Consider the following 27883-nt stretch of genomic DNA (forward strand, 5'->3'; position numbering starts at 1 on the left):
ATTAAATACTTGAAATCATAAAAGTGTTTCCAGTTCTCTGGCTACTGTTGCAAACATGCATGAAGTACGCTTTTCAGAGCAAATATATATTCTGCCATACTCTGAGAGCCCCCCAACTTTAACATGTCATTAACTTTTATATCTAAAAGCAGTCATTTCAAACTGTTAATGAGCTGGCTAATAAAGGCATTTTGATCTGAATATAAACGCTTAAGCCAAAATTAAGCAGAATTGCTAACTGTATTGGCTCCTCTCCTTAGTCTGTGGAGGAGTTCACATTAAGAAATAAAAGGTGTGTATAGATTTGTCTCCTGGGTATCAATTATGAGGTTGAGGGACTGAAAAGAAGCTCTCTTTTATTTCATTGTTATCACAATGCCATAGGAAGCATGCTCCATACAAAATGCTCCATACAGGACCCTCAGCCCTGCTATGGATGAACTACAATATTTAAACAGTCTGCCAGTTTGCAAGGCCACTCTCTGTTCCAGGTATTCTGCAACTGCTTCACTGCTCCCATTTACCGAAAAGATCTTCCTAATGCCATCTAGAATAAACACTGTCTAAAGCTCAACACAGTGTGCCTGTAAAAATCATAGAATCATAGAGTTGGAAGGGGCCATACAGGCCATCTAGTCCAACCCCCTGCTCAACGCAGGATCAGCCCAAAGCAGCCTAAAGCATTATATTCCATCTCTTAAGTTCATAATTTTAACAGGACTCTGCTACTTGCATTGATCCATCAGTTCATCCCCTTTAAGCCAGAATGGTGTAGTGGTTAAGAGCAGCAGGCTGTAATCTGGAGAAATGAGTTTGATTCCCCTCTCCTCCACATGCAGTCAGCTGGGCCGGTCACTGTCTTGTTATAGCTGTTATAGCTGTTTTCACAGAGCAGACCTATCAGAGCCCTCTCAGGCACTTACCTCACAGGGTGTCTGTTGTGGGGAGTGGAAGGGAAAGCGATTGTAAATCACTTTGAGACTCCTTTGAGGCATGAAAACCAACTCTTATTTCTTCCGTTCTGCTGTCTTTGAATATAATATTCTCAGTGTCTCTGTTCAGCTCTGGCTTCACTATTTGACTCTCCTGAACACCCATTTATTTAGCCTCAACCACACTAAATGCACATAACCTGCTCCTGTTTCAGGACCTTAATAAGCATAGCTACCTAGAGAAGCACAGGAATAACAAGGGGCTTTGTCAGGAAGGCTGCCAAGAGCCACCATGGGTCTCAGAGAAAGATCCCATCGATTCAAAGCAAACATCATAATAAAACAAATTATTTGGTTACCTGATACTGTGCATAGAATAATCATTGTTTATTAGGTAAGAAGATACAGTAAAGGAAAAGAGACAGGGATATTAAAGAAAAGACTTTTAGAAGAATAAGAAGAATGAACAAGAGATATTAGTCTCTCTTAAAAGAAAAGAGGCATATAAGCCAAGATTCCAGAGCAGTGGTTCTCAACCTTCCTAATGCTGCAACCCTTTAATACAGTTCCTCATGTTGTGGTGACCCCCAGCCATAAAATTATGCAAGCGTTCTTTCACAGAAATTAAACCCAAACCGACCAATGGTGTGAAGATCCATTGTTCATGATTGTATATAAATCGGGGTTTTTTCTAGGGTTTCTCAGTTCAGTTTTGCCTCTTGTCTCACCATGCCAATCTCGCTCTTTTCTACTGCTCCAGATGGATGAACGCTCTATCTCGATCTATCCTGGCCAAGCTGCTCACCCTGCCGCGGCCCTTCTAAAAGGGTTGTTTGACCCCCAAAGGGGTCCTGACCCCCACTGCTCCAGACGGCAGTGTTAGTTTTGATGGTGGCACAGTGTTCTTTTAACAGTCTGACATGGCTGTCCCTTGAGAACCTGTCTGTACTGTGTTTGACTTTCACAACTGCTTACTCCGTTTTGTGCCAAGATTTCATTAATGCTTAGTCTAAAAGTCCCCTCCTCAGCGCACAGGTAATAGCCACTCATAGCTTTGTCCAGCTGCACAAATCTGTCTAATTCCCTTTTAAAGTTTTCAGAACCCACAGATGTGACTACTTATCATGGTTTATTCGATACAATAATTACGAAGCCTGTGATGTAGGATTTCCTTTGGCTGTCCTGGACCTACTGCCAATCAAGTTCACTATGGCTGAAATAGAGCAGTGAGGCAGAAAACAGATCTCACTTTTCATTTTGTTCACATCATTCATAAGCTTAGAAGTGTCTACATTTATATAGCCTATCTGGCTGTAAAAACCTTCATAATTGTGTTTTAAAAAATCCAGAAAGGGACAATTTTCCTTAACTATTTCCTGGCAAGTCGATTCAGACAAAAATGCCCATTAAAGATTCTGAACTGTTTTCTTTCTATCAGCCCGGAATGCTTTCTACTACTATATTATCTACACTGTTTACACAGCTTGTGCCTCTCAGTATTTCTTTCTCTAAGTCATGTATCTAATTTTATAATTTTATATTTGCCAATTCATAAAAGTCTACCGATATAAGACACGCATCTGACATGTGATGAAGTAGTCTCTCTGGTTCACAAAACCTTAATGCCACCATATTCTTGAGTAAATAAAAAGAAGTCGGTTTAGCCCTTCTGCTTTTATGTAGAACAAAACCAGGGGCAAAATAGGGTGCTGCTGATATGCTAAAAGACAGGCACTAAGATTTATTTATATTTATGTGACATAATTGTTTTAAAAAGTTAAGCTGTTTCTCATGTAACACTATGCCAAATGCCCACAGCAGTGAAGTTACATTTACAAAAGGCCAAGTATCAGATTTTCCATTAATACATTAATAATGAAAACAGATTGATTGAACAGTGTTTAAATGCAATTAAATCACTTCTAATTACTGGGCAGAGGCAGTTCTAACTAAGATTATATGCTTTAATTAAATCTAAAACAAGATCTATTGAAACCTAAAAACATAAATTGTAGTCGCATGCTTAAGCTACAGTATTGTTTATATGTACTGTTTAACCAGAAAGGAACTATCTGTTTCACAAATGTAACCTATAAGGAATAATGCTAATCACCATGGAGGGGAAAATCACCTTTTCACTACTTTAATAAAATGATTGCTGGTTTTTTGTACCCTACTATTTACTACCCCACAGAGTCTCAAAGCAACTTACAATTGCCTACCTTACCTCTCCTTACAACAGACACCCTGTGAGGTAGGTGAGGAAGAGAAAGCCCTGAGAGGAACTGTGACTGGCCCAAGGCCACCCAACTGGCTGCCTGTAGAAAAGTGGAGAATCAAACCCAGTTCTCCATCTTAGAGGCCACTGCTCTTAACTATTACTACTACTACTACTACTACTACTACTACTACTATTATTATTATTATTATTATTACTTCGATTTATAGCCCGCCACTCCCCTAAGGCTCATGGCGGGTAACAACATAAACATCCTACAGAAACAAATACACCAACCAACCCGACAGCCGCGGCATTCCCAGGGAGGAGACAAGGGAGCACTGCATATATAGCCCTGAGAGGGGAAGGGGGGGCCAATCTTACAAGGAGGCGCTGGCCTCAGCCATAGGCCTGGTGGAAGAGCTCCATTTTGCAGGCCCTGCGGAAAGCTAATAAATCCCGCAGGGCCCGCACCTCTTCTGGGAGCTCATTCCACCAGGTAGGGGCCAGGACTACATTACAATGGCTTTCATACCACACTGGCTTTTTTGGAAATTTAATATCTTTTGGAAATATTAACTTGACTATTCATGTTAATAGAGGTTTGCTAGTCTAGGAGTAAGTATGTTTTAACTAGAGTTGCCAGCTACAAGATGGAAAATTCTGGGAGAGTTGGGGTTGATGCCTGGAGAAAAGGTTTGGTGAGGGAAGGGACCTCAGCCAGGTAGAATGCATCCAGCAAAGCAGCCATTTTCTCCAGTGGAGCTGACCTTAGTAGTCTTGTAACTTCAGGACATCTCCAGACCCCACCTAGAATTTGACAACTTCTCAGTTGAGAAGGAATAAGACCAACTATATGTTCACCAGGTTTTCTGACTTCCCAGCTTTCTTTTTTATGGAGATATAAGAGGAAAGGTTTAGTGACTAGTTGGGAATTCAGAGAGCCTGATATACATCTAGACTTTTGTCCCCTTGTTCTATGTTCTTGGTGGCCCTGATTGCTATACATCTGGAAGCTACAGATAATGGCTTCCCAAGATATTTGTAGAACTTTTCAGTGTTGGATTTGAGCTGAATCTGAATGTATAAAACTGCAATAACATACCACAGAGTTCGCACTACATAATAAATATAATAAATATAATAAATATAATAAATATAATAAATAATACACCTGTATATAGTAATACAACTCCATTCAAAGATGCAGTGTGATTGTGCATATAGTTGTATCAGGATTATTTTCATTGTGTCTTGTCAGTACACAGGTAGCCCAGTCTCATTTGATCTTGGAAGCTCAGCAGTTTATTGGGAGACCACCAAGGAAGTCAAGGCAGTGGTCCCCAACCTTTATTAGGCTGGGGACCGGCAGGGCATTGGGCCGCGCCCGCAGGGACCGCGCGGGCCACGCCCACGAGCCGCGCCCGGCCGCACCCGCGAATCGGGCCGCGCCCGCGGGCCGCGCCCGGCCGCGCCCGCGGGCCACACCCGCGGATCGGGCCGCGCCCGCGAGCCGCGCCCGTGGATTGGGCCGCACCCGCGGGCCGCGCGGGCGCGGCCCTGCCCTGATTCCCTCTCCCCGCCCTCCCCGCAGTAAGAAGCTTCCCGGGCCGCAAGCTTGCGGCCTGGGAAGTTTTTTACTGCGGGGGGGGGGCGGGGAGAGGGAGCCGCGGCCCGGCGCCATGGCCTTTGCGGCCCGGCGCCGGGCCGCGGCCCGCAGGTTGGGGACCACTGAGTCAAGGGTCACTTTGCCTGGGCAAGCTGTGACAAACCACCTCTGAATATCCCTTGCCTTGAAAACCCTGGAGGTCCCAGAAGCTGGCTGTGACTTGACTACACTTCCCACCACTGTCAGCATACATGAAGGCTTGTCCGCATCAGTCAGAAGCTGCACAAAAAAGGATCTTGACTCAGTCTTATGGATGGTCACGCCACAGTTGCTCTTCTGCAGCATTTTAGCAAGGCCCACACGGGCATCAGTGGTAATATAAAGCGGAACTGAAGGCTGTGACAAATTGTGCATGACACCATTCCTGGATTAGTTTTAGGAATTTTCCCAGTTGAACTGGAATTAAAGAGGTGTTTATTAAAGACATTCCAGATCATTAAAGCAAAGGGACAAGAAAAATCCACTTATTCCTGGTTAGGGTTGTAGTGCTTTCTTTTCATACCTTTTAAGGCCAGGGAAGAAAGCATGTGGAACTACCTTAGAACTACTAGTAGAAAGAGCAGTACAACTGTGCTATCCTTGCAATGTAGCCTGGCTTTAAAGAGAATCAACAGCTCCACCTCTCTCTCTCTACCTCTGTTCTCTTCAAAAGACCTTTGCATGTCAACAGTTGTCTCTGACGGCCTTGGAAAAAGATACAGTGCATGCTAATTTTTTTTTTAGCAGCCTTGCATTCTACTAATTAAATGTAGTGTAACAAGCAAAATGTTTGAAACTACAAGATCGCAGGCTATATTGTACATCTATAAATGTTGTCTGACACGGAGCCATAAATAGAGTGTGAGTTTTAATTGAAAGTCTTGGGAACATTAACTTTTAAATGATGCACAATGTGCAGAATTCAATTTGTGTAGACAGTCAGTGTCTGAGTATACTAGTGAGTAATACCCAAAGTAAATGGCTGTATTTATTCATGAATAGGCCCACTGAAGTCAGTATTCATTACGCTGTTTTAGGAATGCGGCTGAATTTAAACACTACATGGAAATTACTACAATATATTATTGCAGTAACATCTGGCATCTTCTGCACTATTGACTACAGTATTTTGACACATGGTATTCTTGAGTAACAGAAAGTTACATTTTCAGTCTCTATACCGGGCAGTATCCTAGCATTTGTGTGAGGAAGGTACAGGTTTTCCCACGCTCCTTTATTTTAACTCTTATCCCTCTGAAATGATCATTCCTGGGAATGCAGGATTTGTGCAGAAGAACAACAATAAAGGTCAGCAAGATGGACTGAGGGGATGGAATTGACCTTTTCCCTCAGCAGAGTTGTCTGCAGAAGATGGAGAAAGAATGATTTCAGGTCCTTGTAGTCCTCAATCTAGTTCTCACAACCCACATAGCTGTTGCTCTCCACAACCCCAAGAATCACCTGTCCAGTGGCTGGATGAAACTATAACGGCAGAGAGGAATGCAGGGAAATGAGGCTTCTGTGCAGAGAACTGAAGGTTACGGCCCGTCCTAATTGATAGATTTCAGCAGTAATTTGCAGTATTTTCAGATTTGGGATCCATTCTAACCAGCACCCTGAAATATAGGAGTCCCCTTTTAATATTTAAATATCTTGACCACATGAAAAACAGGAGAGGGGTTCTGTACTGGCATTTGGGAGGAAGACCTTGTACACTGGCTGCAATTCTGCCTTCTGCACAATTGAGGATGAATAGATTTCTCCTATTTGATTTCTTACTTTTGCCATTTTATACATTACATTACTCTAAATGGCTGCCAGTTTGTTACCTATCTTCAAAGCCCACTAAGTACTTGGGATCCATGCACTGGAAGGACTTTCTTTTCCCATGTGAACCTGCATAGCAGCTCCGCTCATCCAAGTGGGATTTTCTCCTGGTCTCTAGTTGTATATTCATAAGATCTGCCAGTGCTTGATCTCAAACTTTCTCTGTAGCAGCCCTGATGTTGTGGAACAGCCTCATGGGGAGTCAGGAAAGCACATTTCCTCATTGTTTTATGAAAAGTGTGCATGGCTGAATACTTTAAGAGGGCATTTTAGGACATCTGAATTGCTTTGAGGCTAGGTGGTCTTTTTATTTTCTGGTTTTGAATGTTTATTGTTTAAATGTTTTGTCATTGTAATTATGGCTTTAATTCCATTGTCAGCCACTAGATCCTTTGTTAAGGAGAAAAGTAGGATAGAATCTTTTACAAATATTCAATTTTCTTTTGATCCAAAACTTCTCACTGTGATGCATTACTGTCTGGTTTCTAAAATTAATGGTCATGCACGGTTTGTCACATCATTCAGTTTGTTCAAATGATTTACAGCTTTCTCCCTTCTACATTAAGAAATCGTGGTTGCGACTCACCAGGGATGCCCGTTGATGTGGTGGTGAGCGGGCCGAAAGGAAGCAACAGGCACTGGCAATGCTTTGCATGCCAGCGTGTGTCAGCGTTGGGAGTGGGGAGGTGAGGCTGGAGTGGCTATATAAGCCGCCACGTGGCTCCAGCCCACCTCTCCATCTGAGCGGCCACCAGGGACAGCTTTCTCTCCCGCCAACCCTGTATTCTTTGTGTTTGGTGTGCTGGTTGCACACAAGTTTGTTAAATAAGTTTCAGTTAGTCACAGCTGCAGTTTTGGGCACAGGGAAGACCCTGTTATCAGGGAGTTCAGTTTGCGTACCGGATCCCCTGGTGGATTGGGAACCTCAATAAGAGGTTGGCAAGAGGCACGTATGGCTGACCTGGCTGGGAGGCCAAGGGCTCGCTGGCCAGATGGCTGAAGGAAAGCCAAATGAGGTGGGTGCTCCGTTGGCCCCCTCTTAAAAAGCCGCTTACCCACGGGAAGGATTCCCAGAAGGCAAGGGACCTGCACTCTGGGCTGGAAATGATGCGGGTGCCAGGCCAACCTTCCAGGGGGATGTTGTTCCAAAATAAAGCTGTGGCCTATTTTAACACCAAACATTTATGAGTTGTGTCTTCTTCCGGGCTGAATTCTAGCCTGCAAGTCAATGCACACAAAGGAGTGACACAAAGCAAAATGTGTGACTGCATCAAGATTCTTTTTTGTGAAATGTCTTACTGATACAAATATTGTGCTGAATACCACCAAATAAAAAGAATCTTTATATGTTCAGTCACAAGAAGATTGTGTTTTTGCACTGATTTATCAATGTGCACGTGCATAGGTTCACATAGACCGTTTCCGCACTGGGAACTTTGTTGCTCAGGCTCCCATGCAGGAGCACAAATATGGGGTGGATGAGGTGCACCAAGCAGATGCTCCCCCATGCAGGAGCAGGAAGAGGCAGGGCAATGTGCCCTAACTCAAACTCTAGCCTGCAGCCTGGTATGGAACCTCCAGTTCAGAAATGGTCATGGAGCTGCAACTGAACTAAAGGAACTGGACACCACAGCACATATACCTCCCCCAGGGGGGGAGGGGATGTACAGATTTCTTACAGTCCAAGTAGTTCAAAGTTGCCAAATACATGGAGAAATTTAGACAAAAAACTTTGAAACATCCCTGAGTAACGTTTAAAGATAAAGGAGCCTTCCCCTTTCTAGCATCCAATCTCCTCAGTTGTCCTCTCTAATCCTTTGCACAGCTGCCATTTAAAATAAAACATTGGAAATCCATTTATTGATCTTCAAGCTTTTCAGTCATGTTTGTTAGACAAGAAAAATGTATGTGGAGTGAAGCTAATATTTATAGAATGATGCCCATAATAGGCATTTGGGCACACAACAATAATTGTTCTCAACTATAAAGAACTCCTAACATTTGACTAAAATGTATAAATGAACACTTTTAATTATTCCTGGCTCCCTCAGAGGTCCTGACAATGCTGTGAAAACATTGTGTTCCTAAACAAACCTAATCCCTGAAAAACCAAGGAATAAAACAATTACGAGAAACAAGTTATCTTTAGTCTATTTAGGCTTTAACACATGGCTGCTGACAACCCCATGAGCCTCAGCACTGTAACCCAATCCTCTCTTTTAGATTTGTGATATTTTATTTTTAGACGTAATCACTTCCCTCCAGTAAATGGCTGTTATACCAGAAGCTCTGCAGAAGCAAAAACTGGAAAGGAGCATTGCTGTTAGCGTAAGCTTAGGCAGGCTGCTATGAGCAGAACCAGTGTCATCTGCCATTTTGCAACATCTCCTTTCAGCTTGCCATTTCCTTAATTAATACAATATTAGCTAATTAAATGAAGTCATTCCCCAGGCTCAATCAGGATGCTGAGCAAAAAGCAAACCTTTCTTCATAACAGCCCACACATGTGATCTTCCTCTTTCTTTTGCATGAGTAATTGCCTCCATATTTCAAATATATGACACTTTAAAAATCAAGGTTAATTGGGAGGTTTCTGTGGAGATCCAAGTGTTCCTAGAGTCTTTTCGATTCACGTAGAACACCACGAATGATTCGTAAGGGCCCCAGCCTGTAACAGCTTTAGACCCACAGGAAGTGAGCGCAGCAAAACAAAATTATCCAGAGTAGGCCATGTAGAGGTGGTATTGGAGAGAAACACGGTAGACCCAGGCCCGCTCTGTACGCCGGAAGCTGTTCCGGGCTGCCATTGGTGTGGTGCTATGGAGCAGTTTACTGTGTCCCTCTGGGAGACACCTTTCAGCTCTGGATCCACTCCATTGCTTTGTGGCAGAATAGTTCCTCTGTGTGTGGAGGAGGGGTTATTTTGCAGGAACGTAATCCCACCTTCCTGCAAAATAAAAATGAATGTCCCAATCTGCCTTGCAAAGTGCCACAAAGCCAACCAGGGCATTCTTTGTCCCCTCTGGGCCACTGTAGGGCAAGGAGGACAGGCCATGGGACAGGCCTCAGTGGCCCGCACAATTAGCTAAGGGAACTCAGATTCCATGTTCCCCTAACCTGGGACAACTGGGTGCCCGATCTATGGCAGGTCAAAGAGGGGGTCTGCCTGGTGGCTTTGTCATATGGAAGCGGGGATTAGCCCTGCTTCCATATAACACCCTCTTGGCCTTTTCCACCCATGCAGAATCAGTCCCAGTGCTACATCCTTCTTTCATTGATCACTTTAAAGGACTTAGAAGGGTATGTTTTTTCAGGATTGCACTGAAAGAGAAAGAGGAAGGACCATGTGAATGGGAATCAGTGGAGCCAAAAGGGCAATCCATGATGGAGTGACATTCACCAGACTGTGGAGCAAAAACAAAAGATGTTTTTTTAAAGAATTGGATGAGCAGTGCTGTAACTCTTCTTTTACATATGTCCACCTCAGCTATTTTTTCTGGCATAAGTAACTGACCTTCCTCCCTGTTTTATGCTGAACTGAAAACATTTTACTTACTTGCAGTCTAGCTACCAGACATACACACTTTAAGACATCCATTAGTGTGGATGACACAAATTGCAGGATGTCAACATTGTTTTATAATATTTTCATTATCACCAGTGATGGTCAACATTTTTCATTTCTGATCTTCAGTAAGGCATGCTTTAAAAAGGTAAAGGTATCTCCTGTGCAAGCACCGGGTCATGTCTGACCCTTAGGGTGATGCCCTCTAGCGTTTTCATGGCAGACTCCATACGGGGTGGTTTGCCAGTGCCTTCCCCAGTCATTACCGTTTTACCCCTCCAGAAAGCTGGGTACTCATTTTACCGACCTCGGAAGGATGGAAGGCTGAGTCAACCTTGAGCCGGCTGCTGGGATTGAACTCCCAGCCTCATGGGCAAAGCTTTCAGGCGGCTGCCTTACCACTCTGCGCCACAAGAGGCTCTTATAATAAATATAATAAATATAATAATAAATAATACACCTGTATATAGCTGCTGGGATTGAACTCCCAACCTCATGGACAGACAGCTTCAGACAGCATTTCTGCCGCTTACCACTCTGCGCCACAAGAGTGGTAAGGCAGCAGACATGCAGTCTGAAAGCTCTGCCCATGAGACTGGGAGTTCAATCCCAGCAGCCAGCTCAAGGTTGACTCAGATTTCCATCCTTTACCTTTAAGGTATGCTTATACATTACCAATTGCCTGGATTCTTTGACAGAGAATCTTCTGAAATAGACATGGGGAGCAATTCTAAGTGGATCTTCATAGATCCCATGTTATTCAGCAAAGCTTACTCCCAGCAAAGTGTCCTTGAGATTGCAGCCGTCTTCAAGTCTACCTCTTCAATGACCTAAGTAAGGATATTTTCCCTCCAGAACTCTGTAACTTCACACCTTCAAAGGGCAAGGGAAGGGTACTATAAATGCATTAGGAAGTTACCTTTCCTTTCTGTAAGGAGCTGAGATCAGCAAGTTTGTGGAGCTTTTGCCAGTTTATGAGTTTAGAAAAAACCTCTAATGTAAAGTCTGCTTACTCAGAATTCTTATTCCTTTACAACACAATTGTTATCTATAATTTTATAGGTATTCCAATATTGCATGGAGACCCAACTTAAGTGAGGTCATGTTTTTATTTGGGGAGGGGGGATTAGCTGCTTTGAACACTTTTGAGAATAAAGGGTCTATGAAAAAAATTAATTTAAAAATCCTTCATATGTTACTTGTTCTTTTTAACGTTTAGAAGTGACAACAAATATCATCCATCTTAGCCAATGGAAGATGAACTGTTTATAGGGCTTGATCCAAAACATCCCATTTCTGTCCCAAAGTGAATTCCATCAAACTTGATCATTTGTCAGAACTCAAGTCTAGACATACATTCAAACTTTGACATATCCCAAGAAAGCATCATATTATTATTTCATAAAACACTACCATAATTTCTGAAATCACAAAAAATCATCAGTTTCTGAGAAGATGAGAACTGTTGGAACAGGCACAATCTAGAAAGAGATGGGGCAAAAGGAGGGAAATGTGAGAAAAACATATTTTGGGGAAAGAGAGCGATGGCGATATAAAAATATATCCTAAATAGGACAAAGACCAAAAAGTAGAAAAATGATAAAGGTTATGATATATGACAAACCTCATTTATCATTTCCTTTTTGTACTTCTTCAAGGCTATAATTTTTAAAAATTGGACATATTTTCCAACTATTATTAGTTCTATTTTTATCTCATCCTTCCTCCCAGAAGCTTGAGGCAAGTATACACAGTATCCTCCAACCATTTTCTCCTCACAACCAATTGGCTATGAGAGAGAGAGAGAGAGAGAGAGCAACTGTCCCAAGGTCAACCAGACAGCTTCATGCCAGCATGAGAATTTCAGCACAGATCTCTCAAGTTCTAGTCCATCGCTTTAACTACCACATAACACAGTCATCTTTTAAATGCGTAGGGAGCACATTTTATCTGTCACTGCATGTGCAAACTTCCTAAGAAGAATTATTATCCTTATCCAAAGAAAGGCTGCTCCTAAGCACATTTGTCTACTTGAAAGTCAGCCTCATTTGTTTTGCCTGAACTTACCTCTAAATAAGTTTGATTACAGTTTAAAGCTTGTGGTGCAGGGCTTATAGAACCAGGGAACACAGGACTGCTGCACTCATAAATGTGCTCAGTTTCCAGGCCTTGGGTTGGGTGCTTTCTGGATGTGTAACTTAAGAAAATGAGGAAGTATCAGTGGCAGCACAACATAACTGTAAATGATTACAAGTTCATTCCAAATGTAGCCTCCTCTGTGTGGTGAGGAAATGGAAATATTGCTCTTAGACACCTTGGGTGGAAACATCTTTTAATAGAGAAGTTTAATTAAACACTTCCCAGATTAGAAACTTTATGCAGTTTCCACAGGTCTGTTAGGCTCTCTATACGCTTCACAGTAATATGTAATTTCGTACACAGTTGTATCAGTCCATGAAAAGTAATAGGATACTCCTTGGTTGGCGGCTGTACTGCTGTCTGAATAAGCCACCTTTGGCCTTGTGCTTTCCGTAGCATTATGTTATTTGTCTCTGCATCAACATCAATGTGACATGCTAAAAGTACATACCTGTATTGTCAGTGACTGCCATACAATGCGAAAGAGGGAAACAGAGGACTGCCAACCAAAGCAAAGTTATGAAAAATCCAATGGCCTTCATCTCCTCTCGGACACATGTGAACAAATGGCCAGAAATCTGAAACAAAAAGGGAAAAGCACCATCTTTTGACTCACTTTTGACAGGCAAAATACTTCACTGCATGTTCTGAAAGGTGCAGTTTTGTAGATGAACCGAAGTCAATTGAAACTAGTGGGTCAGTCTGAACAATACCCTGTCCAGTTGCATGGTAGAGAACAGGTAAAGGGGGAAAGCATCATACCTGCCCACCCACCCAGCATGCTGGCTGTTTCCACTCATTGCCATATATAGTGTTACTTGGCACAAAGAGACTATAGACACAGCTGCAGTCCTACATCTACCAACCCATGATCAGCTGAGTTATGCATTTCTAAGACTGTTGAAGTCAAAGACTATAGAAGAGGCGTAAGAGGCCATACTCTGGCTTAATTGTGCTTGGGATGGTACTGCTAATCTAGTGTTTTCCTGCTTGTAAAGAATCTATGGGTGCCAGATTGGATAATACATTTGGATGTCCTCTGGAGAAGATTAATGTGGCTGGTGTTCCAAGAGGGTGAGAATGCAAGGTGTGCTCCCCTGTCTTCCCACTCCCCACTTTGGGTGCAGAGGCCATATAGTCTGCTTCTGCTTAGATTTGCAGCTTTGATCTTGTTTTATATGAGAAGTCCAAAAGAGCAGGGTCTCTTGCAGTTGGAGTAACAAAAATGTGAGCAAATTTTCTTCAGAATATTCAACTTTAATTACATTTTTTGGGGTCATTTCATTTTCATGAGATTTTATTTTTGCTGTCTAAGAGAGAGTAATATTTTTGTTGAAGAGCCTTGCAGTCAAATGACTGCTATAAATGTTTTCAAATTCAGCATGTATTGGCTTTGTTTAAATTCTCTGAAGTCTGTACACTTGGAGCTTTTGTGCAAACATCTGTAATATTTAGCAGTACTTTATTCTCTTTTTTCAATGACTAGATTATATTCCCCCCTCCACAATAACAGGATTTCTTTTTTAAAGAATCATCAGTTATACACAATATTTGTCATATAAAATATACAAACTAATTTTAAACTTATGAAAAAGCAATGAAAGGTATTTTCTGCCACCATTTTTAGATTAATGAGTAATAGATTTTTGACACTGTTCAGTCATGTATTTTGGTCACAAAGCCACTCAATTATAATTTGTTAGTAATAGCTGATTTACATTTTTATTTTTGATGCTTAATCTTTGATACTTCGAGCTAACCAGGATGCAATCACTATGGGTAGGGTGACTTGTAGTCATTATGTTAAACTGGGACATTGACCATATCTGTATCTAGAGAAAAAAGGGCAACCTTTTTACCCCTTAGAAAATATGCAAATGTGTGGGACAGCCTATTTTGAATACAAAAATAGTCCAGTGTATCCACCACAATATCGCTGTCCTTTTGAGACAAGGATTTCTTCTAAAGCTATCATAATGAACAGGGAAGTCAGATTTCAGCAAACTATAGCAAAAACACCGCAATAAAATATCTTTTCCCAATAACCCTGTAACAAGAAAATGGATTTAGTATTTCAAAGATAAACAGCTGCTCCAATGATGCCATCATAGTGTTCATATGATTTTTGCCTTTATAAGGTCAACAGCCTTAAAAGGGTAACTTTTGGAAGACAGATAAACTGAAGTGAAAAAAGTAAATTCCAGTAGAGGTCCTCTGTTTTATCCTCTGATGTTCTACTGGCCACTTGTAAAACTGTTTGAGGCCGGGTTTTTTTAAAGTCAAAATCATGTCTATGTTAAAAAGATTGGCTCATCTAATAGAGATACAAACCCAAGATTACAAAGTATTCTTAGATGGATTGATCAAAAATATCTCCAAGGAGATCCAAGATGGCAAGGAAGAAGTCTTCAATAGGAATGATGGATTAATAACAGTGACTGATGACAGCTTTAAACAAGGTGGAAAACCAACAGCAGAAGAGAAATCTGAAATTCATATCTTCAAGGAGATCCAAGATGCCAAGGAAGACGTCTTTAACAGGAATAATGGATCAATAACAGTGGCTGATGACAGCTCTAAACAAGGTGGAAAACCAACAGTAGAAGAGAAATCTGAAATTCTGGAGACGGAAAATGGGATGCCGGAGTTCTGCAGCCCAGATAAGGACACCCTTTTTAAAAAGACATACAGCCATCTCAAAGCAACAGTGTACAAAAATCAATCAAAAGAAATATGGATCTGCAGTGAAAGTAACCGATTTAAAGGATCTCTCTGGGGAAAAAATTGTATTGATACTGGAGTCCAGGAGGTGCAACGGCCTCAAGATTTATCGATGCATACTCTGCGGGAAAGAGTACAACTGCACTTTTTACGCCTAAGGCCAATGGGACAGAATATAATTTTACGGGAACGACAAGATGTAGCAAGCCTCGAGATGAGAACCCCTTAAGAAGACCGAAAGCTCATATTGTTTTATGTTTAATGTTATACTGTATTCTATATTTCCATTTTTATGAAAAAGGGGAAGCAGTGTCTCTTTCTCTCTTGTTTTTTTTGTCTCTTTTCTTTTGTAGGCATATAGGTAATATAAAAAAGTAAATTCCAGGCAAAGCTAAAATACACTTGAATTCAACTGGATGCAATGGATTTATTTATTTAATTAATTTATTCATTGGCTGCCCCTCATTAATAACACTCTCGGGGCAGCTAATGACATTAAAAACCCATACAAAAGGAAAATGTAAACCATTAACAAATAACTATTAAAATTTTAAAACTCAGTTCCCTTTAAAAGGGGACACTGCAACATGAGGTCAGAATAATCCCAGTTTAGTTTTTATATCCAGGATTGGGTGGGAGGGGAGGCAGAGAGGAGGAGAGGCCATTCTGATGACATTCTGTGCAAGCACTGGTCTCAACCATATGCCTGGTGGAAGAGCGCCATTTTGCAGGCCCTTCAGAACATTGACAGCTTTGATAGTGCCTGGATCTCTGCTGGCAGCTCATTCTACCAGGCTGGAAACAGGGCCAAAAAGGCCCTGGCTCTGGTCAAGAGGAAACACACTTCTTTGGGGCTAGGGACCACTAACAAGTTGGAATTCGCAGAATGCAGTGCTCTTCAAGGGACATAAGCCAAGATTCGATCCTCTTACATGTCCCCAAATGCCATTGCTATTCACTGATTCTGAGCTCAAACATTGGGAGGAGACTTTGGAACATCACACTAAAAGTATCTTCAAGCCCTTTTTGCACACTGTAAATGTGTGAATAGTCAGTGCAGCAAAGAAAGTACAAGTAGGATTGCCTGCTCTAGGTTGGGAAATTCCAGGAGATTTGGGGGTGGAGCCTGGGGAGGAAATTCACCATGGATTGTATGTACCATAACATCCACCCTCCAAAAACAGCCCTATTCACCAGGGAAACTGATTTCTGTCATTTGGACTCAAGGTCGCCAGACAATGGCTGGCACCTGAAGGGAGTTGGAGGATGGACACATGGGGTAGGGCACTGTTAATGTGATATCATGGTGTCAATTTGGGAGAAAATTTGAAAGTGATGTCACATTAGGAATTGCTGGAAGCTTTTGGGGTTTCCATGGAGTGACATCAGGTTGACAGCAATTTTTTGACATAGTTTTTCTCCTGCTGGCTGATGGAGTGGCTGTGGAAAGCAAGGGGTTGCCAGCAGAAGGCCTCCCACTACACTGGAAGCCCTGGAAGTCCTGTCTGGAAATCAGTTGTAATACTTAGAAGACCTGCAGACTGCATTTGGAGGTTGGCAACAGGCATTTTAAAACTGAATTTGCATTCTAGTTCAAAGGACCATATTGGAAGTAGAGAGATGAATGATGCAAACCCATTTTTAATATCATGCCTGAAAACGGTTTAAACATTTGTTCTATTTATTACCTTTTTAATTTCAGAACAGGAAATAGAAATGCTGTTGGTTCAACCTTATGAGAGAATGCTTTGAGAACATAGTGAAATTCCCCTCTGGCAATCTAGTCGTTTGTAGCCATGACTAACTAGTAGACTAGTATAGTGACCAAATGTTTGCACACAAGGTAGTCAATGTGGATATAAGATCTGAGCAAAATTGTATTGTCACATAAGGCCAAACTTTGCATAATACTGACAGATTGCAACTGATCTCCAAACATTTTTGTTTTGATGGTAGGCTGCTAGTTTCCCCTTATTGTGTGATGCCTTGTTGGCATTATCATACAATGGAAATTCACACAGCACCTGGATGAACATATGTGTTCATTCTGTGGCTGCCTCACCTACAATGATTCCAGGAAACTTGATCTTTCAGTATAAAAAACATGGGTCAATATTGACAAACTGGCCCAGGGATATCAAATACGCTGACAACAGTCATCTCCACGTGGCCATCCACCTCCAGGTGGCTGCAGAAGTTCTTTAAATGACTGAAAGAGAAGAAAGTGGGGAGACATGGATGTGCCCCACCTTTGTTCACAGCAAGCCAGGGGTGGGGTCACACAACACACACTATCCAGGAAATGTGCTTGCAAGAACTGCTTATGAGACATAGAGAGTAATTACACATTTTGCTGGGTGGAGAAGAGAGGCATGCCCAGTTCACTATCTGAGTAGAAATATGCCCACTCTCCAGCACACAAGTACAGTGCTTGGTTTCTAAAATGGAAGGAATGGTGCCCCAGCCCCTCCAGCCAGTTTACAGTAGTGGTTAGGTGTGCGGACTTCTAATCTGGCATGCTGGATTTGATTCTGCTCTCCCCCACATGCAGCCAGTTGGGTGACCTTGGGCTCACCACAGCACTGATAAAGCTGTTCTGACCGAGCAGTGATATCAGGGCTCTCTCAGCCTCACCTACTTCACAGGGTGTCTGTTGTGGGGAGAGGAAAGGGAAGGCAAATGTAAGCTGCCTTAAGACTCCTTTGGGTAGAGAAAAGCGGCATATAAAAACCAACTCTTCTTCTAATCTGCATTGGATGTTACTGTATCGTTATCTACCCATGAGAGAGAAATATAAGCACTGAGGAACCCTTACAATAGCCAACTATTTTCAGGCAGAGCGCCTATGTTTAATAGGCACCTATCAAGAACATGTCAGCAGGTGAAGCTTCCCCCATTTTTGCCCTTGCATGCCAAGGCAAGGTGGGAAGACTCTCACACAACAGATAGTTACAGCGCAGACGCTGTAGCAGACACCCGCTCATTCCCAACCTTCCTTTGTCTTGGGTGTATCTCAAGTGTAAACTCCAGCACTCAGGCTGGCCTTTTGTCTCCTTCCATTCGGACAGGGAGTTCCAGGTGGGTTCCCAGGAAGAATGTGTGGAAACAACCAGACCTTATAAAATAATAATGATATCATGCTTTTTAGACAGAATTTAGAAAAATTAAAGAATACATTATTAATGCAATCTTATTCAAGGCAAGCAGCAGATAGCAAATGAGCTAACTGACTTGACTCTTAGACTTAGTTCCAGGAGGCTCAAACTTAGTTCCTCGCAGAAGCAGGTTGCATTTCAAAACCTTCTCTAGAGTGCTGCAGCAGTTTCTAGATGCAACCAGGGAAAATCCACGCTAGCATAATAAGCTTTTCCGTCAATAGACCCAAATATAGTTTTTGGCTTAGTGGGGTAAGGTGATCACTTTGGCCAATCAATGGAATCCTCCAAAACATTATCTCATCTCTCTCCCTTGCCCCCTCCTTTAATCAAACTCTAGGTTCTCAAAGAACGAATTGCACCAGATCATGTAGAGTCCTTGAGGATGATAAGAGAACTAGCCTCTAATGGGGAACCCCTGTCAGATGTAACCTCTCTGCATATCACACATGAATCTTCAGGTAGGGTTGCTTTGCCTGACACACTCCAAGATTTTAAGCTAAGGTGACCAGATTTTAACATTGGTAAAGTGGGACACCATTGACGGGGGGGGGGGGGGGGGGTTGTTCTTGATTTAAAATGTGGTCTATATGGAGCAACAAAAAGGTTCATAGAACACATAAGGTAAAGGTAAAGGTATCCCCTGTGCAAGCACCGAGTCATGTCTGACCCTTGGGGTGACGCCCTCCAGCGTTTTCTTGGCAGACTCAATACGGGGTGGTTTGCCAGTGCCTTCCCCAGTCATTACCGTTTACCTCCCAGCAAGCTGGGTACTCATTTTACCGACCTCGGAAGGATGGAAGGCTGAGTCAACCTTGAGCCGGCTGCTGGGATTGAACTCCCAACCTCATGGGCAAAGCTTTCAGACGGCTGCCTTACCACTCTGCGCCACAAGAGGCTCTTCATAGAACACATAGAATGCAAAAATAGTATTGTAATATATATACTTTTTAATATCAACATAAGTACAATTTGCCAGGTACCCTCAGATGTCCCTCCAAAAGTGGGACAATCTGGTCACCTTATTTTAAGCGCCTCACAACTACAGTAAAGCCATGCTGCTTTGTAAACTCAGTCTTTGTCAATTCAAGCTGTGTGCTCAGTAAGGATGTTTGATCCAAATGAGATGTTGAATTAGGATCCAGGAGATCCAAATTTCCATTTGCCATGAAATGTGAGCAATCTTGGCACAGCCAGTCAATCTAATCTACTTCACAAGGTTGCTTTGGGGTTACGATGGAGAAAAAGAGAGTCTCATGTACACTGGTCTGAGTTCCCTGGGGAAAGGGTGGGGTTAAAGTGTATTAATAAAATAAATTAGATGAATCCTTAACCGCTTGGGAAAAGAGAGGCCCTCTTCCATGACCTGACTGCAATGCAGAGTTAGCGATCCCAGCTGATTTCCGGATTACAGAGATCAGATCCCCTAGAGAAAATAGCTTATTTTGAGAGTGGACTATACCATATGAGACCTTGCTGTAGTCTGTCTCCTTCTCCAGCTCTACCCCTCACATCTCCAGAAATTTCCAACCTGGAGTTAGCAGTCCTACTTAGAGTTCCCTAGTAGTTAAGAAGGTCAAATAACCATAGTACCAATAAGGATACAAGCAAGTTAAAGATTGATGCAGGTGAGTGAGTTTCGTAGTCTGATGAACAGAACAAAGTTTGAGTCCATTCTGGGCGTACGCTTTCATATGCATGCATACTTCATTAGATACCATGCACACAAAAAGCTTATCCCCGGAATTAAACTTTGTCTAAAAGGTGCTGTTGTGATCAAACTTTGTTCTGTGGCTAGATGGATTAGTCTGAAATAGCAGAACAATGTTCAAGTCCAGTGGCACCTTAAAAATCACCATTTAATGCTGGGTATAAGCTGGTGTGTGCATGAGCACTTTGTCGGTTACATTCTCAGAATAAATTATGTTGATCTTAAAGATACCACTGGACTCTAAGGGCCATTCTGCACAATGACCAATGTTGCTAAATGTTTGCAGTAAGCAGAAACACTATATTTAATAGTGCAATTTTATCATTCCGCACACCTTCAATTCTAGTGGAATATAGAAGTCCCAGTAGCGGTTTATTCATTCCCCACAGGTTTCCGGTCTTGCCGGAATCGCAACAAAGGCGGCGATATTTTTCCGCACTTCTTATCACCACTGGCCATCAATCAAACAGGACAGCCAATGAACTGTTGTGTTCATGCTCCCGAAAAGGCCCTTTCCCTTTAAAAACTGTTTTTTAAAAACCCAAAAACACCAGTAGCAATGAGTATTTGTTCATTCGCTGTTTCAGAAAGACCTTTTTCGCTGGCGTAGGAGCTGGCACTTGATCGTTTACACGTTCTTCAAGTAAAAAAAAAAAATCCCCCCCGCCATGGGTGCAATTTCTGGCCAAAATTACAGGCAGTGTTGAACAGGGGGCTGTATTGTGCTCGGGAACTTTAAAGACAATTGCAGAAGGGAGCTTTGTTTTACTGTTAAGCACTTCTGAATTGCTTGTGGAGGGACTTTGGCTGGAGTAGCCTCGCTTATTCGTTGCTTTCGCCAGTTTAAGGGGGGGAAATGGTGATTGCGTCTCTGGAAGCTCGGGGGTGAGAGCTAGGGAGGGACATTCTTTCTACCACTATTTTGAGAACGCACATGTCTTTTGCTGATGTGTTACGGTTTGTGCTCAGAAGTATAGTGTTTTTTTCAGGGGGAATCCACTTTTCTGGATTTCCCCCAAAGCACTATAAATTTCCGATTATTGCTGGAGTTTGGCAGGAGTTTTGCGGTTTGTTTACGATGTCATGCGGAATGTTAAATTAATAGCGTTTACAAAAGATAAGACTTCGGCTACATTTAAGTTGTGTGGAATGGACCTAACTTTGATCCTACAGACTGAAAGCTGCTTTAGGCCATTCAAGCACATAATCAATTTTCTCATGCAACACTGTATAGCAGGGGTAGTCAACCTGTGGTCCTCCAGATGTCCGTGGACTACAATTCCCATGAGCCCCTGCCAGCATTTGCTGGCAAGGGCTCATGGGAATTGTAGTCCATGAACTTCTGGAGGACCACAGGTTGACTACCCCTGCTGTATAGGCTCCTCAAGCTGTGTTAAAACAGATATGCATTCAAGCTTCTTGTTAATTCCCCCATGGCTGACTCGGATCTGGGCCATGGTCTGCATGGAAAAGGAACTTCAGCTTTCTCCCATGCCATTTTCCAAAGTGAAGCCATCTTGTGCGCATGTGCTATTGTGCCTGTTGAGAAAACGCGTGTGTATTTCTGTGGGTTTCCCCTGTGGGCCAAACAGCACACCTCCCCGCCATTTCAGCTTGGGAAGACAGCACAGGAATTAAGGTTTCCCCACAAGCACTGTGGTTCTAAATCTGAATCAGGCACTACACGCTTGGGAATGGAGAACCTGCAACTCCCTTTAGACATTCATAAGCGAGTAGGGACCCCCACATACTCTGTAACAGGTGACTCAGTTACCAGCCTTCCAAGCGTCATAAGACACTCACCCATTCCAAAACATTGTCCGATGCCCAGCCCATATTACCCTCTAAATGCATCGCCTATAAAAAAGGAAGCAAGAAGAATTTTGTACAGAAATGGGAGCTTCAGCCAATGCCTATCTCATGAAGGAGGAACTCTCTCTTATCTGTGTAAGCATGCAAGTCACCAAGCAACAGGCAGTCTTACGGGGCCAGCTTAGGAACATTTCCATTGGAAAGGGCACCATGTTGTCATTAGTGTTTAATGACACACACATGTTTAGCAGAGAACACTGTTCCCACCATTTATCTCTATGTCAGGAAGCTCTTGACTTGCTAAATGTCATCCAGCTGTTAGAGGTGCAGGAGGGAGGCCTGCAAAATTGGTGGCAAGTCTGGCCGCTGGTCACGTCAAGAGCCTGAAGCCACTGCTACTTTTGGGGACTGCTTCCCTGCACAGAACCTTCCTATTTCTATTTTAAGCCAGTCACATCCTGATCAACACCCAACACCTTTTCCATTGGGAAACTGCATCCTCTGATGCCCTCATCCGGGCCATTTGAATGTCACAAAGGAAGCAGGAACGTACCATGTCAAAGGGCCTCCTGAAGTCGGGACAACTCTACGCATGCAGGTGCCAGTGTGGAGTGGCTACAGAGTGAGGATCCCACAGATTGATACAGTTAAACAGATTTGTTTTAGGTAACATGGGAAGAATGGAAAAGGGCTTAGGACAAAAGCACATGCCTATTCAAAGCCATCTGTAGTTAAATCTTATTAAAATTACCCCTAAAGACACAGGACAAAGAAGGAATAAGAATGTGCATCACTTTTTAACTTTGTCCTCGGTTAGGTCAGGCCTTCACCAGAATTTAACCACAGCAAGAGAGAAAGAGAGAGAGAGAGAGAGAGAGAGAGAGAGAGAGAGAGAGAGAGAGAGAGAGATTGTGAGTGCAACACTGATTTTTCATAGACGTTTGCTTTTTTTCAAAAGGACATCCTTTGAAGACATCGTGAGAGCTAGCAACACAACTAAGAACTTTCTGCTCTTTCTCATAATGGCCAAAAAGGGATTCCAAGCCCCTCCCCCCAAAGATATCAGTCCTAACAGCATCTGGAACCCACATAGCTACCATGGAGGGAGACGTGTGGGATACCTATCTGGAAGTTATGAGATACGATGAAAAGTAGAATTGTGAAGGCATGTCATGAACAAAGTGGTACTTAAGTCTTTAAATACGCCTCTCCCCCCTCCCCCTTAGTAAATGAGAAACAAAAATGAGGAGCATGATACAATCAAATGTAAGCATCTCTAAATCCTACTAATGTCAATAGCACTGTTTAGCATGTTGGGTAGGGCTGTGGCACAGTGGTAGGGCATCTGCTTTGCATGCAGAAGGTCCCAGGTTCAATCCCCAGCGTATCCAGTTAAAAGGATCAGGAAGTAGGTGATGTTAAAGACATCTGACTGAGACCCTGGAGATCTGCTGCCCGTCCGACAGTATTGACAATGACAGAGACCAGTGATCTGACCCATTATGAGGCAGCTTCATGTGTTCACATGCTCAAAGCATCTCCCTTTCACATGAAGCTGCCCGATGCTGAATCAGACCATTGTGCCACAAGGTTGGTGTTGTCTGTGCAGATGGGCAGCGGCTCGCCAGGGTCTCAGGCAGAGAACTTTTGCAAAACCAACTACCTAAATCTGTTAGCTGGAGATGCTGGGGATCAAACCTGGGACCTTTTGCATATAAGTCAGAAGCCTTACCAATGAGCCTCAGCCCTATCTTGCGCTGAATCATGGCCCCTCAGTACAGCGGCACGTATAAGCACCCAAGCCAGTCATGACATTATGCATTACAGTAGAATAGCAAAACCTTAAGCACTCAGGAAGCATGTAAACATGACAGGAAGGCTAAAATGGGAAATCTAGCAGCATCTTTAAGTTGGGGTGGCCGAGTGGGGGGGGGTGTCATTTTTTAAAGGGCAATAGTCTCCCATCTTGCTAGCTATGTGCCTTGCAGGTGAAATTCTTCTCTTGACCCAGGCTATATGAACTCCAGTAACAACAGAACAAGATCTTTATAATGGCAAAGGAGAGAGGGTAAGTTTTGTCTGCAGGAGTGCTGTTAGTCTACAAAAGTGCTCTAGTCCCTCGTGGGAGATGCAGTCCTTTCTAATCTCCTGCATCTCAGTAAGACTTTCTTTTCTTTCACCAGATGCCCCTGTTCCTATACACATTTCAAGATAATAGACCTATGCTGATAGGCAGACGGATACAACGCATCGGCACTGCATATACAACTACGGATATTTCTTTAGAGCCATAAACCCTGGGGGGGGGGGGGAGAAAACCACAAGAGCACCGTGTCAGTCTGTAGACATCTGAAGACTTGTCTCTTAAGCTGTTCTTTCTGCCCCAAGAACAGTGCTTGTAGTTGAAAGAAAGATATTTGAACAAGCAGTGACCTATTCTCTCAGCACAGAGCTACACATGCTAGACAAGACAGACGCATACATAGATCAACATAGGATGTATCAGACCATTTAGAGAGGGCTCCCGTTAACTCTGGCAAAAACCAGCGCAAACAAGCCAGCCAAGCACACAATCCAGGGGGGTCTACGCTGGGTGTAAATCAGCTGAGTGCAAGCAAGAGGATCTTACCTTCAGTGCCGTGTGTTAAGTTCTCCCAGAAGCACCGTAAATGCTTGCCATGCAGCTGCTGAGGAAGAGTTGCTGAAGTGAGTCTCTAAAGAGTGGGAGAAGGGGATGCAGCTCTGTCCTTATTAGTCGCAGAGTGTGACCCTCCCACTCAGCAAGCACAGAATACAACTGCTAAGACAGGACAGCCCCCAGCTCTGGCACCAGGTTGGGGGGCTTTTTTGTTGTTGTTGCTGTTGTTGTTGTTCTTGTGGCTGCTGCCACCGCTGGTGCTGCGAAAGCACACACTTAAGAAGTTGCAAATCTGGCCATAATATTAAACGGGTTAGGTATGGATTGCAAAAAGCTGTGTCACAGATAAGACTGCCTGGGGTTTTAACCGCATGAATGAAAGGGTGTCTGGTTTCAGCGTGCTGACTCTGAAGTACTGTACATGATACTAGCATAACAGCAGGGGAGCCGATTCCCCCCCACCCTCCCCGCACATTGAGTGTAGCCACATCTCATTAATTTTATATAGTTTATCATAAATTTAAAATCAACCAAGCCTTGGAATGTGCCTATTTATGGCACCGATGCTGCAGAGAACAGTGGCGGGCTGGGGTTTCGTTTGCCTTTTCAAGCCCCATCATATAAAGCCAGGGTGTTCTTACACGGCCGCTCTCATCTGTCTGTGATAAAACCGTGTGACACTCAGCCTCTCCTGCTAATTCTCCCTTGAATATGCTAAACTGCTTGCCTGGGCCTTCCGAGTGCTCTCCTGACAGCTCCAAGTATCGCCTCTAAGCATTTAACTAGAGGATAAAAGGAGAGGGAGAGAAAGAAAATGACTGCGGCACATACTCAGTAAGACGGAAGGGCAGGATCTTGACATGCCTCATTAGTATTTACTTCTTTAAGTAAGAATTTCCCTCAACCCCATCCAGTACTTTTCTGACCACCTTGCTCCCACAACTAGTTAACCCCTCTCCCCGCGGTCGGTTCCTCTTGCTAACTTCATTCACTGTTTACACCCGACTCCTTCAATTCAGGTTGGTTTTCTTCTTTTTTGTTATTGCTTATGCTAATTGTAAAGATAGTATTACATAAGCAAATAAGCAATAGAAGAAGAAGAAGAAGAAGAAGAAGAAGAAGAAGAAGAAGAAGAAGAAGAAGAAGAAGAGTTGGTTCTTATATGCCGCTTTTCCCTACCCGAAGGAGGCTCAAAGCGGCTTACAGTCGCCTTCCCATTCCTCTCCCCACAACAGACACCCTGTGGGGTGGGTGAGGCTGAGAGAGCCCTGATATCACTGCTGGGTCAGAACAGCTTTATCAGTGCTGTGGCGAGCCCAAGGTCACCCAGCTGGTTGCATGTGGGAGAGCGCAGAATCGAACCCGGCATGCCAGATTAGAAGTCCGCACTCCTAACCACTACACCAAACTGGCAATACAGACAACATCCCGTCTGCCCATATGAATCCACCTGCATGTGCAGGCCCTTGAAGGAGGCCCTACTCAAGTCTGTGCCCTGTCCCGGTCTGAATTATGGTAGGTCATCAGAGGGTACAGGGCATTCTTGGCAGTGGTGCCTTACGTCAGATCTCTTTGTCTGTAGAAGAAACCAATCAGATTTCCCTGCTGTTCTATAGATGAAGACTTCACTAGTTCTAGTATGCCACCAGCCATGGTCATCGATCTGGAAGTCGACGTGGACTTTAATGTAGTTAAAATGAGACCGGATTGCCTATCACTCTTTAGTTATTGGAAAGGCTGCTTAACTTCCTTCTGCTGCCAGGAGTCAGACTGGTCCCATCTCTACAAAGCAATGCAAATGAGGGAAGGGGAGATTACACCATTGGTTTTCTTGTTGATATCTAAATAGCATATACAATTTAATAGCTCCCAAACCTTGATATGTAAGTTCACTTATTTTAGTACAGCTCAGTTGCGCTAAGTCTAGCCCTTTCATGGACATGAATAGATTTCCCCCATTGCTGTTACTTCTTCCTCCCCTAGCTTATTCTGCCCTGCATTATGGCTTCTGAATTTTGGTTTAACAAGGAAAATGTCTAAAATTAACTCTGGAACTGGAGCATGCACCACTTGCTACAGCTTTCAGCTCCTTCAGCTCCCCTGTTAGTTATAGATACATGCATCTGCATCAACAGATCGCTGCAAAGAAGCAACCTTGACATGATGGTTGGTTTAGTGAAATTAATAGTCTTTGGGTGCAGTGTTTTATGGGTGCATACATACATCCCTACACACCAGTGAAATACCACCCTATACAATCATGTCAAGATGGTTTTTTGTAGTATTTTATCAATATTTACACACACACACAGGTGATACAATCATGAAGGGATATGAGTGAACTAAGGTTGTCATCAACTGTCCACGGAGTTTGTACAAAATTTTGGAATCATAGAATAAAAGAGTTGGAAGGTACCTCCTGGGTCATTCTAGTCCAATCCTCTGCACTATGTAGGACACTCACAACCCTATTGCTCATCCAACTGTAATCTGCCACCCCCTTGAACCCTCACGAATTCAGCCTCTGCGTTAGATGGCTATCCAGTCTCTGGATAGGAAGTCTCCCCTATCCTATATTGGTGTGTATGGTTTTTCCTACCTAGAAGCAGAACTTTACATTTGTCCCTATTGAATTTCATTTTATTCAGTTTAGCCCTCTTCTCAAGCCCATCAAGACCATCCTGTATTCTCCAAGACAGTGGTCCCCAACCCCCGGTCCGGGAACCGGGACCGGTCCGTGGATCAGTCGGTACCGGGCTGCGCCTCCTCCTCGTCCTCCTCCCCGGCTCCTGCCTCTGGGGCTGCCCTGCCACTCTGCCGCCACCTCACCTTTGGTGCTCTCAGTGGTGGCCATGGCTGGGGCTCCCCTCAACATGGCACAGCACAGCTGCTGCTGGCAGTGCCCCCCATCAGGCAGCGGGAAGTCGGGGTGCCGGCAGGAAAGCAAGTGGAGCAGGGGCTCAGGTGGCAGTGATGTCCCTTGGCAAAAGACTAACCCCCCGGGCCTCAGTAAAATTGTCAAGCGTTGACTGGTCCCCGGTGATAGAAAGGTTGGGGACTACTGCTCCAAGAGGATGCTGAACTATTAACAAGTACCCTTTGGGTACGATCTGTCAACCAGTTATCATTCCACCTGACAGAATTAGGATCCATACCGCATTTTACCAACTTGTCAACAAGAATATCATGTGGAACCTTATCAAAAGCTTTACTAAAATCCAGATAAACTATGTCCACAGCATTCCCTGATCCAGCAAGGTAGTACTTTCTCAAAAAAAGAGATAAGGCTGGTCTGACATGACTTGTTCTTTCAAAACCCATGCTGAGTCTTAAAAATCATGGCTCTCTGTTCCAGCTGCTCAAGGACTGACTGATAAATAATGGAATAATTGCAGATACCTAATGTAGCGATCCCCAACCTGTGGGCCGTGGACCACATGTGGTCCTTCGACTAATTGGAGGTGGGCCCCGAAGGACACCTTCCCCCCCCCCGGCCCTTTTCTTCATCTCCCCCAGC

General features: G+C 43.4%; 1 protein-coding gene across 3 annotated transcripts in view; it reads right to left on the reverse strand.

Moving 5' to 3' along the window:
• Positions 1 to 24796, reverse strand: part of COL19A1 (collagen type XIX alpha 1 chain) — a 255136-nt gene extending 230340 nt beyond the window's left edge. For all 3 annotated transcript variants that reach the window (XM_077307567.1, XM_077307559.1, XM_077307577.1), the window contains exons 1-2: positions 24358 to 24796; positions 12781 to 12907 (exon numbers count right to left, since the gene is read on the reverse strand). In XM_077307567.1, coding sequence (XP_077163682.1) covers positions 12781 to 12871 — 91 coding nt within the window. In that variant the 5' untranslated portion in view covers positions 12872 to 12907; positions 24358 to 24796. The remainder of the gene's footprint in view (positions 1 to 12780; positions 12908 to 24357) is intronic.
• Positions 24797 to 27883: the final 3087 nt, after the last annotated feature.

This window comes from Paroedura picta, chromosome 1 (assembly GCF_049243985.1).
Source record: "Paroedura picta isolate Pp20150507F chromosome 1, Ppicta_v3.0, whole genome shotgun sequence".
In the NCBI taxonomy this organism is placed as follows: Eukaryota; Metazoa; Chordata; class Lepidosauria; order Squamata; family Gekkonidae; genus Paroedura; species Paroedura picta.